This window comes from Oncorhynchus tshawytscha, unplaced genomic scaffold, assembly GCF_018296145.1.
Source record: "Oncorhynchus tshawytscha isolate Ot180627B unplaced genomic scaffold, Otsh_v2.0 Un_contig_4177_pilon_pilon, whole genome shotgun sequence".
Taxonomy (NCBI): Eukaryota; Metazoa; Chordata; class Actinopteri; order Salmoniformes; family Salmonidae; genus Oncorhynchus; species Oncorhynchus tshawytscha.
In genome coordinates, this window is record NW_024609106.1 from 59,430 (window position 1) to 81,666 (window position 22,237).

A 22,237-nucleotide genomic window follows, 5' to 3' on the forward strand; every position below is an offset into this window, starting at 1 on the left:
TTCGAGACTTGCTCCCTGCTGTTTCATTACAGTACGTTGTTCATTTAGTATCAAATGTATAATTTGCTTTCAAAATGTACTTGCCACTTTCCAATGTAATACCTGCATCTTTGGGAGTTGCATCTCCTTGGCTCCTAGTGCTGTAAATAGTTCCATCCATATAATTAGAATAAATGATGTTCCATTCTCACTGTGCTTTGGCAGTCCAATCACACAATTTCATGTCGAATTGAACATCCCAACCATTCGCCCATACGCTAGTTTGTGTTTCCGGCATTGATAGATACACAATGATACTGAACAGAGATTAAACCTATAGGTGGACATGATACTGATACAGAGATTAACCCTATAGGTGGACATGACACTGATACAGAGATTAAACCTATAGGTGGACATGATACTGATACAGAGATTAACCCTATAGGTGGACATGACACTGATACAGAGATTAAACCTATAGGTGGATACTGATACAGAGATTAAACCTATAGGTGGATACTGAAGCAGAGATTAAACCTATAGGTGGATACTGAAGCAGAGATTAAACCTATAGGTGGACATGACACTGATACAGAGATTAAACCTATAGGTGGACATGATACTGATACAGAGATTAAACCTATAGGTGGATACTGATGCAGAGATTAAACCTATAGGTGGACATGATACTGATACAGAGATTAAACCTATAGGTGGACATGATACTGATACAGAGATTAAACCTATAGGTGGACATGATACTGATACAGAGATTAAACCTATAGGTGGACATGATACTGATACAGAGATTAAACCTATAGGTGGATACTGATGCAGAGATTAAACCTATAGGTGGACATGATACTGATACAGAGATTAAACCTATAGGTGGACATGACACTGATACAGAGATTAAACCTATAGGTGGACATGACACTGATACAGAGATTAAACCTATAGGTGGACATGATACTGATACAGAGATTAAACCTATAGGTGGACATGATACTGATACAGAGATTAAACCTATAGGTGGACATGATACTGATACAGAGATTAAACCTATAGGTGGACATGATACTGATACAGAGATTAAACCTATAGGTGGACATGATACTGATACAGAGATTAAACCTATAGGTGGATACTGATGCAGAGATTAAACCTATAGGTGGACATGACACTGATACAGAGATTAAACCTATAGGTGGACATGATACTGATACAGAGATTAAACCTATAGGTGGATACTGATACAGAGATTAACCCTATAGGTGGACATGATACTGATACAGAGATTAAACCTATAGGTGGACATGATACTGATACAGAGATTAAACCTATAGGTGGACATGATACTGATACAGAGATTAAAGCTATAGGTGGATACTGATACAGAGATTAACCCTATAGGTGGACATGATACTGATACAGAGATTAAAGCTATAGGTGGATACTGATACAGAGATTAACCCTATAGGTGGACATGATACTGATACAGAGATTAAACCTATAGGTGGACATGATACTGATACAGAGATTAACCCTATAGGTGGACATGATACTGATACAGAGATTAAAGCTATAGGTGGACATGATACTGATACAGAGATTAAACCTATAGGTGGACATGATACTGATACAGAGATTAAACCTATAGGTGGATACTGATGCAGAGATTAAACCTATAGGTGGACATGACACTGATACAGAGATTAAACCTATAGGTGGACATGATACTGATACAGAGATTAAACCTATAGGTGGACATGATACTGATACAGAGATTAAACCTATAGGTGGACATGACACTGATACAGAGATTAAACCTATAGGTGGACATGATACTGATACAGAGATTAAACCTATAGGTGGACATGATACTGATACAGAGATTAAACCTATAGGTGGACATGACACTGATACAGAGATTAAACCTATAGGTGGACATGATACTGATACAGAGATTAAACCTATAGGTGGATACTGATGCAGAGATTAAACCTATAGGTGGACATGATACTGATACAGAGATTAAACCTATAGGTGGACATGATACTGATACAGAGATTAAACCTATAGGTGGATACTGATGCAGAGATTAAACCTATAGGTGGACATGACACTGATACAGAGATTAACCCTATAGGTGGACATGATACTGATACAGAGATTAAACCTATAGGTGGACATGATACTGATACAGAGATTAAACCTATAGGTGGACATGATACTGATACAGAGATTAAACCTATAGGTGGACATGATACTGATACAGAGATTAAACCTATAGGTGGACATGATACAGATACAGAGATTAAACCTATAGGTGGATACTGATACAGAGATTAAACCTGTAGGTGGACATGATACTGATACAGAGATTAAACCTATAGGTGGATACTGATACAGAGATTAACCCTATAGGTGGACATGATACTGATACAGAGATTAAACCTATAGGTGGACATGATACTGATACAGAGATTAAACCTATAGGTGGACATGATACTGATACAGAGATTAAAGCTATAGGTGGATACTGATACAGAGATTAACCCTATAGGTGGACATGATACTGATACAGAGATTAAAGCTATAGGTGGATACTGATACAGAGATTAACCCTATAGGTGGACATGATACTGATACAGAGATTAAACCTATAGGTGGACATGATACTGATACAGAGATTAACCCTATAGGTGGACATGATACTGATACAGAGATTAAAGCTATAGGTGGACATGATACTGATACAGAGATTAAACCTATAGGTGGACATGATACTGATACAGAGATTAAACCTATAGGTGGATACTGATGCAGAGATTAAACCTATAGGTGGACATGACACTGATACAGAGATTAAACCTATAGGTGGACATGATACTGATACAGAGATTAAACCTATAGGTGGATACTGATGCAGAGATTAAACCTATAGGTGGACATGACACTGATACAGAGATTAACCCTATAGGTGGACATGATACTGATACAGAGATTAAACCTATAGGTGGACATGATACTGATACAGAGATTAACCCTATAGGTGGACATGATACTGATACAGAGATTAAACCTATAGGTGGACATGATACTGATACAGAGATTAAACCTATAGGTGGACAGGATACTGATGCAGAGATTAAACCTATAGGTGGACATGATACTGATACAGAGATTAAACCTATAGGTGGACATGATACTGATACAGAGATTAAACCTATAGGTGGACATGATACTGATACAGAGATTAAACCTATAGGTGGACATGATACTGATACAGAGATTAAACCTATAGGTGGACATGATACTGATACAGAGATTAAACCTATAGGTGGACATGATACAGATACAGAGATTAAACCTATAGGTGGATACTGATACAGAGATTAAACCTGTAGGTGGACATGATACTGATACAGAGATTAAACCTATAGGTGGATACTGATACAGAGATTAAACCTATAGGTGGATACTGATGCAGAGATTAAACCTATAGGTGGATACTGATACAGAGATTAAACCTATAGGTGGACATGATACTGATACAGAGATTAAACCTATAGGTGGACATGATACTGATACAGAGATTAAAGCTATAGGTGGATACTGATACAGAGATTAAACCTATAGGTGGACATGATACCTATACAGAGATTAAACCTATAGGTGGACATGATACTGATACAGAGATTAAACCTATAGGTGGATACTGATACAGAGATTAAACCGATAGGTGGATACTGATACAGAGATAAAACCTATAGGTGGATACTGATACAGAGATTAAACCTATAGGTGGACATGATACAGATACAGAGATTAAACCTATAGGTGGACATGATACTGATACAGAGATTAACCCTATAGGTGGACATGATACTGATACAGAGATTAAACCTATAGGTGGACATGACAATGATACAGAGATTAAACCTATAGGTGGACATGATACAGATACAGAGATTAAACCTATAGGTGGACATGATACCTATACAGAGATTAAACCGATAGGTGGACATGATACAGAGATTAAACCTAACTGTGGACATGATACTGATACAGAGATTAAACCTATAGGTGGACATGATACTGATACAGAGATTAAACCTATAGGTGGACATGATACTGATACAGAGATTAAACCTATAGGTGGACATGATACTGATACAGAGATTAACCCTATAGGTGGATACTGATACAGAGATTAAACCTATAGGTGGATACTGATACAGAGATTAACCCTATAGGTGGACATGATACTGATACAGAGATTAAACCTATAGGTGGACATGATACTGATACAGAGATTAAAGCTATAGGTGGATACTGATACAGAGATTAACCCTATAGGTGGACATGATACTGATACAGAGATTAAAGCTATAGGTGGATACTGATACAGAGATTAAACCTATAGGTGGACATGATACTGATACAGAGATTAAACCTATAGGTGGACATGATACTGATACAGAGATTAAACCTATAGGTGGACATGATACTGATACAGAGATTAAACCTATAGGTGGACATGATACTGATACAGAGATTAAACCTATAGGTGGACATGATACTGATACAGAGATTAAACCTATAGGTGGACATGATACTGATACAGAGATTAACCCTATAGGTGGACATGATACTGATACAGAGATTAAAGCTATAGGTGGACATGATACTGATACAGAGATTAAACCTATAGGTGGACATGATACTGATACAGAGATTAAACCTATAGGTGGACATGATACTGATACAGAGATTAAACCTATAGGTGGATACTGATGCAGAGATTAAACCTATAGGTGGATACTGATACAGAGATTAAACCTGTAGGTGGACATGATACAGAGATTAAACCTATAGGTGGACATGATACTGATACAGAGATTAAACCTACAGGTGGACATGATACAGAGATTAAACCTATAGGTGGACATGATACAGATACAGAGATTAAACCTATAGGTGGACATGATACTGATACAGAGATTAAACCTATAGGTGGATACTGATACAGAGATTAAACCTATAGGTGGACATGATACTGATACAGAGATTAAACCTACAGGTGGACATGATACAGAGATTAAACCTATAGGTGGACATGATACAGATACAGAGATTAAACCTATAGGTGGACATGATACTGATACAGAGATTAAACCTATAGGTGGATACTGATACAGAGATTAAACCTACAGGTGGATACTGATACAGAGATTAAACCTATAGGTGGACATGACACTGATACAGAGATTAAACCTATATTTATTTATTTTATTTAACCAGGCAAGTCAGTTAAGAACAAATTTTTATTTACAATGACGGCCTACCAAATGGCAAAAGGCCTCCTGCGGGGACGGTGGCTGGGATTAAAAATGTCAAATAAATGAAATATGAATATAGGACACAACACACATCACGACAAGAGAGACAACACAACACGACATAAAGAGAGATGTAGGTGGACATGATGCTGTGCATGACCCATGGATTGATGTGTAATCATCTGTAATGGTAGCATTGAAGGGTTTTGTAGAACACCTATATTTAGTGCTAGAAAGGGTATTGTTAATCTTGTCTGCCAGACAGCTTTCTGAACCTACAGCACCAGTCAAAGTCTGGACACACCGACTCATTCAAGGGTTTTTCTTTATTTTTTTTAACCATTTTCTACATTGTAAAATAATAGTAAAGACATCAACACTATGAAATAACACATATGGAATCATGTATTAACCAAAAAAGGTTTAAACAAATCAAAATATATATGAAATAAGAATATGCTCCTAACTGACTTGTTACATAAAGGTTCAATAAAAATATAAAACATTTTAAATTATGATAATTCTGTTTTCCATGCAGTTCTGTAGCCTGGTCCCAGATCTGTTGTCTCCTTCTGTAGCTTGGTCCCAGATCTGTTGTCTCCTTCTGTAGCCTGGTCCCAGATCTGTTGTCTCCTTCTGTAGCCTGGTCCCAGGTCTGTTGTCTCCTATAGCCTGGTCCCAGATCTGTTGTCTCCTTCTGTAGCCTGGTCCCAGATCTGTTGTCTCTTTCTGCAGCCTGGTCCCAGGTCTGGTCTAGCCTGGTCCCAGTCTGTTGTCCTTTCTGTCCCAGCCTGGTCCCAGGTCTGTTGTCTCCTTCTGTAGCCTGGTCCCAGATCTGTTGTCTCTTTCTGTAGCCTGGTCCCAGGTCTGTTGTCTCCTTCTGTAGCCTGGTCCCAGATCTGTTGTCTCTTTCTGTAGCCTGGTCCCAGATCTGTTGTCTCCTTCTGTAGCCTGGTCCCAAAACTGTCTGTGCTCTTGCCAACTCATTTGCTCATTGTCAAGCCAAACATACATGACAAGGAAGGACAAGGAGTTGGCATGTTAGCACAAACAGACTGGCACTCAGGCTAGCAGTTCTCAGAGAGAATTGGTGAATTTTCTAATGGTCGTACTGTGTTGTATATCAACATGCAGAATGAACCAGGCTAACTGTGTTGTATGTATCAACAGGCAGAATGAACCAGGCTCACTGTGCTGTATCAAAATGCAGAATGAACCAGGCTCACTGTGTTGTATGTATCAACATGCAGAATGAACCAGGCTAACTGTGTTGTATGTATCAACATGCAGAATGATCCAGGCTCACAGTGTTGTATGTATCAACATACAGAATGAACCAGGCTAACTGTGTTGTATATATCAACATACAGAATGAACCAGGCTAACTGTGTTGTATGTATCAACATGCAGAATGAACCAGGCTAACTGTGTTGTATGTATCAACATACAGAACGAACTGGCTAACTGTGTTGTATGTATCAACATGCAGAATGAACCAGGCTCACTGTGTTGTATGTATCAACATACAGAATGAACCAGGCTCACTGTGTTGTATGTATCAACATACAGAACGAACCGGCTAACTGTGTTGTATGTATCAACATGCAGAATGAACCAGGCTAACTGTGTTGTATGTATCAACATGCAGAATGAACCAGGCTAACTGTGTTGTATGTATCAACAGGCAGAATGAACCAGGCTAACTGTGTTGTATGTATCAACATACAGAATGAACCAGGCTCACTGTGTTGTATGTATCAACATGCAGTATGAACCAGGCTAACTGTGTTGTACGTATCAACATGCAGAATGAAACAGGCTAACTGTGTTGTACGTATCAACATGCAGAATGAACCAGGCTAACTGTGTTGTATGTATCAACATACAGAATGAACCAGGCTCACTGTGTTGTATGTATCAACATGCAGAATGAACCAGGCTAACTGTGTTGTATGTATCAACATGCAGAATGAAACAGGCTAACTGTGTTGTACGTATCAACATGCAGAATGAACCAGGCTAACTGTGTTGTATGTATCAACATGCAGAATGAAACAAGCTAACTGTGTTGTATCAACATGCAGAATGAACCAGGCTAACTGTGTTGTATCAACATACAGAATGAACCAGGCTAACTGTGTTGTATCAACATGCAGAATGAACCAGGCTAACTGTGTTGTATGTATCAACAGGCAGAATGAACCAGGCTAACTGTGTTGTATCAACATGCAGAATGAACCAGGCTAACTGTGTTGTATGTATCAACATGCAGAATGAACCAGGCTAACTGTGTTGTATGTATCAACATGCAGAATGAACCAGGCTAACTGTGTTGTATGTATCAACAGGCAGAATGAACCAGGCTAACTGTGTTGTATGTATCAACATACAGAATGAACCAGGCTCACTGTGTTGTATGTATCAACATGCAGAATGAACCAGGCTAACTGTGTTGTACGTATCAACATGCAGAATGAAACAGGCTAACTGTGTTGTACGTATCAACATGCAGAATGAACCAGGCTAACTGTGTTGTATGTATCAACATACAGAATGAACCAGGCTCACTGTGTTGTATGTATCAACATGCAGAATGAACCAGGCTAACTGTGTTGTATGTATCAACATGCAGAATGAAACAGGCTAACTGTGTTGTACGTATCAACATGCAGAATGAACCAGGCTAACTGTGTTGTATGTATCAACATGCAGAATGAAACAAGCTAACTGTGTTGTATCAACATGCAGAATGAACCAGGCTAACTGTGTTGTATCAACATACAGAATGAACCAGGCTAACTGTGTTGTATCAACATGCAGAATGAACCAGGCTAACTGTGTTGTATGTATCAACAGGCAGAATGAACCAGGCTAACTGTGTTGTATCAACATGCAGAATGAACCAGGCTAACTGTGTTGTATGTATCAACGTGCAGAATGAAACAGGCTAACTGTGTTGTATCAACATGCAGAATGAACCAGGCTAACTGTGTTATATCAACATACAGAATGAACCAGGCTAACTGTGTTGTATCAACATGCAGAATGAACCAGGCTAACTGTGTTGTATGTATCAACAGGCAGAATGAACCAGGCTAACTGTGTTGTATCAACATGCAGAATGAACCAGGCTAACTGTGTTGTATCAACATGCAGAATGAACCAGGCTAACTGTGTTGTATCAACATGCAGAATGAACCAGGCTAACTGTGCTGTATCAACAGGCAGAATGAACCAGGCTAACTGTGTTGTACGTATCAACATACAGAATGAACCAGGCTAACTGTGTTGTATGTATCAACATGCAGAATGAACCAGGCTAACTGTGTTGTACGTATCAACATACAGAATGAACCAGGCTAACTGTGTTGTATGTATCAACATACAGAATGAACCAGGCTAACTGTGTTGTATCAACATGCAGAATGAACCAGGCTAACTGTGTTGTACGTATCAACATACAGAATGAACCAGGCTAACTGTGTTGTATGTATCAACATACAGAATGAACCAGGCTAACTGTGTTGTATGTATCAACATGCAGAATGAACCAGGCTAACTGTGTTGTATGTATCAACAGGCAGAATGAACCGGCTAACTGTGTTGTATGTATCAACATGCAGAATGAACCAGGCTAACTGTGTCGTATGTATCAACAGGCAGAATGAACCAGGCTAACTGTGTTGTATGTATCAACATGCAGAATGAACCAGGCTAACTGTGTTGTATGTATCAACAGGCAGAATGAACCAGGCTAACTGTGTTGTATGTATCAACAGGCAGAATGAACCAGGCTAACTGTGTTGTATGTATCAACATGCAGAATGAACCAGGCTAACTGTGTTGTATGTATCAACAGGCAGAATGAACCAGGCTAACTGTGCTGTATCAACATGCAGAATGAACCAGGCTAACTGTGCTGTATCAACATGCAGAATGAACCAGGCTAACTGTGCTGTATCAACATGCAGAATGAACCAGGCTAACTGTGTTGTATGTATCAACAGGCAGAATGAACCAGGCTAACTGTGCTGTATCAACAGGCAGAATGAACCAGGCTCACTGTGCTGTATCAACAGGCAGAATGAACCAGGCTAACTGTGCTGTATCAACATGCAGAATGAACCAGGCTAACTGTGTTGTATGTATCAACATGCAGAATGAACCAGGCTAACTGTGTTGTATGTATCAACAGGCAGAATGAACCAGGCTAACTGTGTTGTATATCAACATGCAGAATGAACCAGGCTCACTGTGTCGTATGTATCAATAGGCAGAATGAACCAGGCTAACTGTGTTGTATGTATCAACATACAGAATGAACCAGGCTAACTGTGTTGTATGTATCAACATACAGAATGAACCAGGCTAACTGTGTCGTATGTATCAACAGGCAGAATGAACCAGGCTAACTGTGTTGTATGTATCAACATGCAGAATGAACCAGGCTAACTGTGTTGTATGTATCAACATGCAGAATGAACCAGGCTATCTGTGCTGTATCAACATGCAGAATGAACCAGGCACACTTTGTTGTATCAACATGCAGAATGAACCAGGCTAACTGTGTTGTATCAACAGGCAGAATGAACCAGGCTCACTGTGCTGTATCAACAGGCTAACTGTGCTGTATGTATCAACAGGCAGATTGCTGCTTTCTTATCTATCTAGTAGGACGAAGATGTCTGACAAAAGCGACCTGAAAGCTGAGCTAGAGCGAAAGAAACAGAGGCTAGCTCAAATACGAGAGGAGAAGAAGAGAAAGGAGGAGGAGAGGAAAAAGAAAGAGGTGAGGAGAAATCTCTATTCATTTGAATGTCATGTGAACTTCTTTGGTTTAGTTCAGCATCTCAAATGAGGATGAATAGAGCATTTCTACAACAGGTTATAAGAAGTCTGATTTGGGTTGTTAGTGTTTCTGAAGTCTTTGTGGAAATACACTGGCTCCGATCCAAATGACACTCTATTCCCTATATAGTGCACTTCAAATGGCACCCTATTCCCTATATAGTGCACTTCAAATGGCACCCTATTCCCTATATTGTGCACTTCAAATGGCACCCTATGCCCTATATTGTGCACTTCAAATGGCACCCTATTCCCTATATAATGCACTTCAAATAACACCATATTCCTTATATAATGCACTTGAAATAGCACCCTATTCCCTAGATATTGCACTACTTTTGGCCAGTGCACCACGTAGGGAATAGGGTGCTATTTGGGACAGAGATAGTGATACTGAAGTTCTCCTCAACACCTGTTCAGTCTGAGAGTCTGCAGCAGAAAACAGAGAATGTCTCTGAAGATTCTGACTTGGACCGCAAACGAAGAGAGACGGAGGCGCTGCTGCAGAGTATTGGGATCTCACCAGAACCACCATTAGGTATACCAGTCATATCCTTGTTGCTTTCTGAGACCATCCTATCCTACCATCCTACTGACCTGTCTGAGATCATTCTACCCTACCATCCTACTGACCTTTCTGAGACCATCCTACCCTACCATCCTACTGACCTTTCTGAGACCATCCTATCCTACCATCCTACTGACCTTTCTGAGACCATCCTATCCTACCATCCTACTGACCTGTCTGAGATCATTCTACCCTACCATCCTACTGACCTGTCTGAGATCATTCTACCCTACCATCCTACTGACCTGTCTGAGATCATTCTACCCTACCATCCTACTGACCTGTCTGAGATCATTCTACCCTACCATCCTACTGACCTTTCTGAGATCATTCTACCCTACCATCCTACTGACCTGTCTGAGATCATCCTACCCTACCATCCTACTGACCTGTCTGAGATCATCCTACCCTACCATCCTACTGACCTGTCTGAGATCATTCTACCCTACCATCCTACTGACCTTTCTGAGACCATCCTACCCTACCATCCTACTGACCTTTCTGAGATCATCCTATCCTACCATCCTACTGACCTGTCTGAGATCATTCTACCCTACCATCCTACTGACCTGTCTGAGATCATTCTACCCTACCATCCTACTGACCTTTCTGAGACCATCCTAACCTACCATCCTACTGACCTTTCTGAGACCATCCTACCCTGCCATCCTACTGACCTTTCTGAGACCATCCTACCCTACCATCCTACTGACCTGTCTGAGATCATTCTACCCTACCATCCTACTGACCTTTCTGAGACCATCCTACCCTACCATCCTACTGACCTGTCTGAGATCATTCTACCCTACCATCCTACTGACCTGTCTGAGATCATTCTACCCTACCATCCTACTGACCTTTCTGAGACCATCCTACCCTACCATCCTACTGACCTTTCTGAGATCATCCTACCCTACCATCCTACTGACCTTTCTGAGACCATCCTATCCTACCATCCTACTGACCTGTCTGAGATCATCCTACCCTTCCATCCTACTGACCTTTCTGAGACCATCCTATCCTACCATCCTACTGACCTTTCTGAGACCATCCTACCCTACCATCCTACTGACCTGTCTGAGATCATTCTACCCTACCATCCTACTGACCTTTCTGAGACCATCCTACCCTACCATCCTACTGACCTTTCTGAGATCATCCTACCCTACCATCCTACTGACCTGTCTGAGATCATCCTATCCTACCATCCTACTGACCTTTCTGAGATCATCCTACCCTACCATCCTACTGACCTGTCTGAGATCATTCTACCCTACCATCCTACTGACCTGTCTGAGATCATCCTATCCTACCATCCTACTGACCTTTCTGAGACCATCCTATCCTACCATCCTACTGACCTGTCTGAGATCATTCTACCCTACCATCCTACTGACCTGTCTGAGATCATTCTACCCTACCATCCTACTGACCTTTCTGAGACCATCCTACCCTACCATCCTACTGACCTTTCTGAGACCATCCTATCCTACCATCCTACTGACCTTTCTGAGATCATTCTACCCTACCATCCTACTGACCTGTCTGAGATTTCCTACCCTACCATCCTACTGACCTTTCTGAGACCATCCTATCCTACCATCCTACTGACTTTTCTGATATACACCTACCCTACCATCCTACTGACCTGTCTGAGATCATCCTACCCTACCATCCTACTGACCTTTCTGAGATCATTCTACCCTACCATCCTACTGACCTTTCTGAGACCATCCTACCCTACCATCCTACTGACCTTTCTGAGATCATCCTACCCTACCATCCTACTGACCTGTCTGAGATCATTCTACCCTACCATCCTACTGACCTTTCTGAGATCATCCTACCCTACCATCCTACTGACCTGTCTGAGATCATTCTACCCTACCATCCTACTGACCTTTCTGAGACCATCCTATCCTACCATCCTACTGACCTTTCTGAGATCATTCCACCCTACCATCCTACTGACCTTTCTGAGATCAATCTACCCTACCATCCTACTAACCTTTCTGAGATCATCCTACCCTACCATCCTACTGACCTTTCTGAGATCATCCTACCCTACCATCCTACTGACCTTTCTGAGATCATCCTATCCTACCATCCTACTGACCTTTCTGAGATCATTCTACCCTACCATCCTACTGACCTTTCTGAGATCATTCTACCCTACCATCCTACTGACCTTTCTGAGATCATCCTATCCTACCATCCTACTGACCTTTCTGAGATCATTCTACTCTACCATCCTACTGACCTGAGATCATCCTATCCTACCATCCTACTGACCATTCTGAGATCATCCTATCCTACCATCCTACTGACCTTTCTGAGATCATCCTATCCTACCATCCTACTGACCTTTCTGAGATCATTCTACTCTACCATCCTACTGACCTGAGATCATCCTATCCTACCATCCTACTGACCATTCTGAGATCATCCTATCCTACCATCCTACTGACCTTTCTGAGATCATTCTACTCTACCATCCTACTGACCTGAGATCATCCTATCCTACCATCCTACTGACCTGTCTGAGATCATTCTACCCTACCATCCTACTGACCTTTCTGAGATCATCCTATCCTACCATCCTACTGACCTTTCTGAGATCATCCTATCCTACCATCCTACTGACCATTCTGAGATCATCCTATCCTACCATCCTACTGACCTTTCTGAGATCATCCTATCCTACCATCCTACTGACCATTCTGAGATCATCCTATCCTACCATCCTACTGACCATTCTGAGATCATCCTATCCTACCATCCTACTGACCATTCTGAGATCATCCTATCCTAACAAAAACATTTCCAGTGAGAATGTTTTCAGACCTGAACTAGGTTTAATCTGTGTGTGGGAAACTGGCCCGTCTTTGTTTATTGAGTGTATCTTGTGGTAATGGTCTCCATACAAAATAATCAGGTCATGAAATGATCTTCAGTTTACAGTATATCATATATTCAAACAAATCATTTACATTATTAATTTACTCTAATTTTCCCTTTATGGTATAAACACATTAAAATTCCATTTGTGTCATTGCCAAAAGCTTAGTTATAAAAATCCAGTGATTTGATTGGTAGGGTTATATATTCATGGCTTTGATGCCATTTTGTTTAAATGAAGATGTATTTGAAGAGACCTACTGCAGGTATGAATCTATGTATTCGGTTCAGAGGGTTAGTTTGATATGATGTGTCAACATATTGAAAGATTTCACACTAGTTTGGCGGTCGGTCGTTATTATGTCACAAACCAGGTGTCCATCAGGAAGTACGTTTGACGATTTCTTTCCCTCTTTTCTTGTGAATTCTTCTTCCTTTGCGTTGAACCATTTCAATCCATCCTGTTGATTTGGAACCCTTCTGGTTTGGCTGTGGGGGTCTGACTGCTGGCCACCAGTGCAGCCTCTGCAGCTCTTAACATGGGATACCTGTTATTTTCATTATTTAGTCCCAACCCCTATGTCTCCCTCTTCACAATCAGTGAGCACCACCAGTGATGCTGGCAGCCAGGAGTCCGTAGATGGGGGGACAGTGGGAAGGTATGGAACATGCTCTTTACTCTATCACACACCGATACACACACACACACACCGACACACACACACACACACACACCGACACACAAACAACACACACACACACACACACACACACACACACACACACACACACACACACACACACACACACACACACACACACACACACACACACACACACACACACACAACTGCTATCAGATGTAGTATTGATGTCATGGAAGATGTTCACTGTTACAAACAAGCAGAAGGTATTTTAGTACTGTTCCATGATTTTCTATATGAACACACAGACACACACACACACACACACACACACACACACACACACACACACACACACACACACACACACACACACACACACACACACACACACACACACACACACACACACACACACACACACCGACACACGACACACACACACACACACACACACACACACACACACAAACACACACACACACACACACACACACACACACACACACACACACACACACACACACACACACACACACACCGATACACAAACACACACACACACACCGACACACACACACACACACACACACAAACACAAACACTGTTCACTGTTACAAACGAGCAGAAGGTATTTTAGTACTGTTCCATGATTTTCTATATGAACACACAGACAAATAGATGTACAGTTGGAAATAATTGGTATTGGCATTCTATTCGACAACAACAAGGTATATTGTATGCTAGAAGCTTCTCTCTTTGGTTCTAACAATTCCTAAATGTTAGTCTATCAATGTAGCTAACATCATGAACATATGACATTGAACATGAGAACTGTGGAAATGTTTGTGTCCCAAATGGCACTCTATTCCCTACTTCAAATAATATAGTGCACTACTTTTTCACAAGGGCCCATAGGACTTCTGGTCAAAAATAGTTCACTATGTAGGGAAAAGGGTGCCATTTGGGACTCAGGCAATGTATATGTGCACAGTGGCACAGACTATCTGATGTTTATCCCTTCTCTTTTCATCTTGTAATGGGACATCAGATATAGGTAAGAAACAGAGTCGATGTACTAGTGATTATGGAGAAGATGTTTCTGTTCAGGGAGACTTCAGTGTTGTCGTGCAGTGACATCAGTTGATTATGTGACATCAGTGACATCAGTTGATTATGTGACATCAGTGACATCAGTTGATTATGTGTCATCAGTTGATTATGTGAGATCCTTTGATTATGTGACATCAGTGACATCAGTTGATTATGTGACATCAGTTGATTATGTGACATCAGTTGATTATGTGAGATCAGTTGATTATGTGACATCAGTTGATTATGTGACATCAGTTGATTATGTGAGATCAGTTGATTATGTGTCATCAGTTGATTATGTGAGATCAGTTGATTATGTGTCATCAGTTGATTATGTGAGATCAGTTGATTATGTGAGATCAGTTGATTATGTGAGATCAGTTGATTATTTGACATCAGTGACAGCATTGGAACTGTGAATTTAACTTCTATTGAGGCAGTGGAACTGTGAATGTGTCTCTGTCCCAAATGCCACCCTATTCCCCATTTAGTCAACTATTCTTGACCAGAGCACTATGAGCCCTGGTCAACATTTGTGCACTACTACATAGAACATAGGGTGGCATTTGAGATCCATCCTGTGTTTTGTTTAATGTTTGTTTTGTGTACACACTGTCCTTGCATGAATTCATATGTTCTAAAAGGGATGTCCCTTGAGTTGATGTATGGACTAATTTGTGTTGTTTTGGCGCCCCCTGCTGCTGTGTTTAGGACCCTGCAGTGGGACACGGACCCCTCTGCTCTCCAGCTGCAGGCAGACTCTGAGCTGGGGTATGTCTTTCCTCTTGAATCTGCTCCCAAATGGCACCCTATTCCCTATATAGTGCACTACTTTTGACCAGAGCCCATAGGACTTACACAAAGGTTATATTTTTCTTGACTGACAGCAGAGTGTTCCCTGTATGTCTTCTAAACCATTTATTCCATCTTTCAGGCGCAGGATGCACAGACTTGGAGCGTCAAAAATAGTACAGATTGACTTCGTTCCCAAAGAGCTTGTGACCTACACTAAAGAGACCCAGACTCCTTCAGCAGCACATCAATCTGAAGGTAAGGAATATTGAGTTGGATGTTGAATTGACTCTTGAATTTGAGTTGACTCTTGAAGTTGACTCTTGAGTTGACTCTTAAAGAACTCTTGAAGTTGACTCTTGAGTTGACTCTTAAAGAACTCTTGAAGTTGACTCTTGAGTTGACTCTTGAAGTTGACTCTTGAGTTGACTCTTAAAGAACTCTTGAAGTTGACTCTTGAGTTGACTTTTGAAGTTGACGCTTGAAGTTGACTCTTGAAGTTGACACTTGAAGTAGACTCTTGAAATTGACTCTTGAAATTGACTCTTGAAGTTGACTCTTGAAATGTATACTTTTAATGTAGAGCTTTAGGTTGGTTAGTATGAATGGGTATGGTTGATATTTTCAACATGCTCTCTCCCCACAGACTGAAAGAATGTTGAAGCCTATGTTGTATGTATGTGTGTAACACAGGAGGTTGGTGGAACCTTAATTGGGGAGGACTGGGCTCGTGGTAATGACTGGAGTGGAATCAGTGGAATGGTATCAAATACATCAGACACATGGTTTCCATGGTTTCCAGGTGTTTGACACCATTCCATTCACTCCGTTCTGGATGTTATTATGAGCCGTTGTCCTCTCTGCAGCCACCTGTAGTGTAGAACATAAAGCACGTCTTTCTTCCCAGAAGAAGAAGAGGATGAGGAGAGCAGTGAGCCTAAAGCTTCCCCTCAGACTGACCAGCCGGAGGAGGAAGGAGAGGCAGAGGACAGTAAAGAGGGTAATAATGACTTTATGTTCTTTAACACACTGCTGTTAGGAAAAGCACTTGTTGGGCAGCTAAACATATACAACCAACAGATATTCTCAACACTGGTATCACAATGTGTGTGATCCCTCTCAGCCCATCCCAGAGAGCTGACGGAGGAGGAGAGGGAACAGATTCTCCACTCAGAGGACTTCCTGGTGTTCTTTGAGCGGTCGGTCTCTGTGGTGGAGCGGGCGCTGGCCGAGGAGGGAGACATCTTCTTCGACTACAGCGGCCGGGACCTGGAGGACAAAGAAGGGTGAGAACATTGAGCATGGCCGTGTCCCAAATGGCACCCTGATCCCTATGTAGTGCACTACGTTTGACCAAGGTCCATAGGGCTCATCAGCTCATCACAGCTTTGTACTGAATTTCCATTAATAAAACAATTAAAAACTGAAAAGTCCCAGTTATTGCAGGATATCCAAGGAATAGGGCCATTTAGGATGCACACCATGTTCCCTGTGGATGGATGTTATGGGAGGAATAAGTACACATTACACTGGAGTAGCACAGGAGTAGCACTGGAGTAGCACTGGAGTAGCACTGGAGTGGCACTGGAGTAGCACTGGAGTAGAACTGGAATAGAACTGAAGTAGAACTGGAGTAGCACTGGAGTAGCACTGGAGTAGCACTGGAGTGGCACTGGAGTAGAACTGGAATAGAACTGAAGTAGAACTGGAGTATAACTGAAGTAGAACTGGAGTAGAACTGGAGTGGCACTGTAATAAAACTGGATTAGAACTAGAGTAGCACTGGAGTAGTACTGTAATAGAACTGGATTAGGAACTGGAGTATAACTGGAGTAGCACTGTAATAGAACTGGATTAGAACTGGAGTAGCACTGTAATAGAACTGGATTAGAACTGGAGTAGCACATGAGTAGCCCTGTAATAAAACTGGATTAGAACTGGAGTAGCACTGGAGTAGTACTGTAATAGAACTGGATTAGGAACTGGATTATAACTGGAGTAGCACTGTAATAGAACTGGATTAGAACTGGAGTAGCACTGTAATAGAACTGGATTAGAACTGGAGTAGAACATGAGTAGCCCTGTAATAAAACTGGATTAGAACTGGATTAGGAACTGGAGTATAACTGGAGTAGCACTGTAATAGAACTGGATTAGAACTGGAGTGACACTGGATTAGAACTGGAGTAGCACTGGAGTAGTACTGGAGTAGCACTGGAGTATAACTGGAGTAGCACTGTAATAGAACTGGAGTATAACTGGAGTAGAATTGAAGTAGCACGGGAGTGACACTGGATTAGAACTGGAGTAGCACTGGAGTAGCACTGTAATATAACTGGAGTATAACTGGAGTAGCACTGGAGTAGAACCGGAGTAGATCCGGAATAGAATCAGAGTAGAACTGGAGCTAACATCTTTCCCATTTCCCTTTCTGTCTTATCAGGGACATGCAAGGTGGATCCAATCTGTCTTTCAACCGTGTGTTCCATGACGATCACTGGTCCAAACATCGAGTAGTCACCTGCTTAGACTGGTCCCCACAGGTACAATGGAACTTTCTCCCAGTTTAGAACATATCTGATGCATCTACTTCCTTAATTTCCTTTATTTGTCTATGTCAAGACCACAGAACCAGAATGAATGCCACTTTGAGTTCACCCCTGAGTTTACAGTCATGGTCAGAGGTTCCAAGCCCATTCTGTTCATTCCATTTCTATGATCAAGACAGAAGAAGAAGACTTGGTTGAAGTAACAATCCAGTCCTGTTCTATACTATATTTGTGTCTTTGCAGTACCCTGAACTGATGGTGGCCTCTTACAACAGCAACGAGGATGCTCCACACGAGCCTGATGGGATAGCGCTGGTGTGGAACATGAAGTTCAAGAAGACCACTCCAGAGTATACATTTCACTGCCAGGTCAGCAGCTGTTTGTTGATCTGATGTGACGTATGACTGATGCTTGAGAGAGGATGGATGACATTTCATTATACAACGTTGAAGTCATTTTACTTGCTAACATTCAGAACCACAAGTTACAAACATAATGGAAGGGAATATATTGTTAAATATCACACAATATAATGGCAGGCAGCCTAGTGGTTAGAGCGTTGTAGTAGCAGTGTGACTATGTCTTTAAGTCCCAGTATTAGTAGCAGTCTGACTGTGTCTTTAAGTCCCAGTAACCTAGTGGTTAGAGCGTTGGACCAGTAACCGAAAGGTTGCTAGATTGAATCCCTGAGCTGACAAGGTAAAAATCTATCGTTCTGCCCCCACTGTTCCTAGGCCCTCATTGTAAATAAGAATTTGTTTTTAACTGACTTGCCTAGTTAAATAAAGGTAATATAAAAACTAACATAGTTTAACTTGATTCAAATTATTTTACTCTCTCTCTATCTCTATCTCTATTTCTGTCTCTGCCTCCTCTGGTTATCTGCCTCTCCCGCTTTCTCTCTCTGTCTTCCTCTCTGTCTCTTTCTCTCTCTGTCTTTATCTCCCTCTTTCTCACTTTCTCTCTCTCTGTCTTTCTCTCTGTCTCTTTCTCACTTTCTCTCTCTCTGTCTTTCTCTCTGTCTCTTTCTCACTTTCTCTCTCTCTGTTTCTTTCTTACTTTCTCTCTCTGTCTTTCTCTCTGTCTCTTTCTCACTTCTCTCTGTCTTTCTCTCCCTCTCTCTCTCTCGCTATCTGTCTTTCTCTCTGTCTCTCTCACTCTCTCTCCCCGTCTCTCTCTCTCTCTTTCTCTCTCTGTCTCTCTATCCCTCTCTCTCTCTCTCTCTGTCTCTCTCACGCTCTCTCCCTGTCTCTCTCTCTCTCTCTCTCTCTCTGTCTCTCTCACGCTCTCTCCCTGTCTCTCTCTCTCTTTCTCTCTCTATCCCTCTCTCTCTATCCCTCTCTCTCTCTGTCTCTCTCACGCTCTCTCCCCGTCTCTCTCTCTCTCTCTCTCTCTCTCTCTCTCTCTCTCTCTCTCTCTCTCTCTCTCTCTCTCTCTCTCTGTCTCAGTCGTCAGTGATGTCTGTGGGCTTTGCTCAGTTCCATCCTAACCTGGTGGTGGGGGGAACGTACTCAGGACAGATTGTGTTGTGGGATAACCGTAGTCACAGGAGGACCCCCGTCCAGAGGACCCCTCTGTCTGCTGCAGCACACACTGTAAGTTAACAGACATCTCCCTCCACACACTGTAAACTAACAGACACCTCCCTCCACACACTGTAAACTAACAGACACCTCCCTCCACACACTGTAAACTAACAGACACCTCCCTCTACACACTGTAAGTTAACAGACACCTCCCTCTACACACTGTAAACTAACAGACACCTCCCTCTACACACTGTAAACTAACAGACACCTCCCTCCACACACTGTAAACTAACAGACACCTCCCTCTACACACTGTAAACTAACAGACACCTCCCTCCACACACTGTAAACTAACAGACACCTCCCTCTACACACTGTAAACTAACAGACACCTCCCTCTACACACTGTAAGTTAACAGACATCTCCCTCTACACACTGTAAACTAACAGACACCTCCCTCCACACACTGTAAACTAACAGACACCTCCCTCTACACACTGTAAGTTAACAGACATCTCCCTCTACACACTGTAAGTTAACAGACATCTCCCTCTACACACTGTAAACTAACAGACACCTCCCTCCACACACTGTAAACTAACAGACACCTCCCTCCACACACTGTAAACTAACAGACACCTCCCTCTACACACTGTAAGTTAACAGACATCTCCCTCTACACACTGTAAACTAACAGACACCTCCCTCCACACACTGTAAACTAACAGACACCTCCCTCTACACACTGTAAGTTAACAGACATCTCCCTCTACACACTGTAAACTAACAGACATCTCCCTCCACACACTGTAAACTAACAGACACCTCCCTCTACACACTGTAAGTTAACAGACACCTCCCTCTACACACTGTAAGATAACAGACACCTCCCTCTACACACTGTAAGTTAACAGACATCTCCCTCTACACACTGTAAGTTAACAGACACCTCCCTCTACACACTGTAAGATAACAGACACCTCCCTCTACACACTGTAAGATAACAGACACCTCCCTCCACACACTGTAAACTAACAGACACCTCCCTCTACACACTGTAAGTTAATAGACACCTCCCTCTACACACTGTAAGATAACAGACACCTCCCTCTACACACTGTAAGTTAACAGACATCTCCCTCCACACACTGTAAACTAACAGACACCTCCCTCTACACACTGTAAACTAACAGACACCTCCCTCTACACACTGTAAACTAACAGACACCTCCCTCTACACACTGTAAGTTAACAGACACCTCCCTCCACACACTGTAAGTTAACAGACACCTCCCTCTACACACTGTAAGTTAACAGACATCTCCCTCTACACACTGTAAACTAACAGACACCTCCCTCCACACACTGTAAACTAACAGACACCTCCCTCCACACACTGTAAGTTAACAGACACCTCCCTCCACACACTGTAAGTTAACAGACACCTCCCTCTACACACTGTAAGTTAACAGACACCTCCCTCCACACACTGTAAACTAACAGACACCTCCCTCTACACACTGTAAACTAACAGACACCTCCCTCTACACACTGTAAGCTAACAGACACCTCCTCTACACACTGTAAACTAACAGACACCTCCCTCCACACACTGTAAACTAACAGACACCTCCCTCCACACACTGTAAACTAACAGACACCTCCCTCTACACACTGTAAACTAACAGACACCTCCCTCCACACACTGTAAACTAACAGACACCTCCCTCCACACACTGTAAACTAACAGACACCTCCCTCCACACACTGTAAACTAACAGACACCTCCCTCCACACACTGTAAACTAACAGACACCTCCCTCTACACACTGTGTTAACAGACACCTCCTTCCACACACTGTAAGCTAACAGACACCTCCCTCTACACACTGTAAGTTAACAGACACCTCCCTCTACACACTGTAAGTTAACAGACACCTCCCTCCACACACTGTAAACTAACAGACACCTCCCTCTACACACTG

The 22,237-nt window shown here is 42.0% G+C and overlaps 1 protein-coding gene across 7 annotated transcripts in view; it reads left to right on the forward strand.

Annotated features, from left to right (window-relative positions):
- The window catches only part of LOC121844286 (cytoplasmic dynein 1 intermediate chain 1-like), a 44,100-nt gene that overhangs the window by 1,012 nt on the left and 20,851 nt on the right, over positions 1–22,237 (forward strand). The window contains exons 2-12 of one of the 7 annotated variants that reach the window (XM_042314210.1): positions 9,971–10,116; positions 10,596–10,713; positions 14,159–14,300; positions 15,337–15,342; positions 16,092–16,151; positions 16,315–16,430; positions 17,080–17,172; positions 17,296–17,458; positions 18,616–18,715; positions 18,965–19,090; positions 20,171–20,317. In XM_042314210.1, coding sequence (XP_042170144.1) covers positions 10,009–10,116; positions 10,596–10,713; positions 14,159–14,300; positions 15,337–15,342; positions 16,092–16,151; positions 16,315–16,430; positions 17,080–17,172; positions 17,296–17,458; positions 18,616–18,715; positions 18,965–19,090; positions 20,171–20,317 — 1,179 coding nt within the window. In that variant the 5' untranslated portion in view covers positions 9,971–10,008. The remainder of the gene's footprint in view (positions 1–9,970; positions 10,117–10,595; positions 10,714–14,158; positions 14,301–15,336; positions 15,343–16,091; positions 16,152–16,314; positions 16,431–17,079; positions 17,173–17,295; positions 17,459–18,615; positions 18,716–18,964; positions 19,091–20,170; positions 20,318–22,237) is intronic. The other 6 variants (XM_042314212.1, XM_042314215.1, XM_042314211.1 and 3 more) reach the window with 6 other exon arrangements.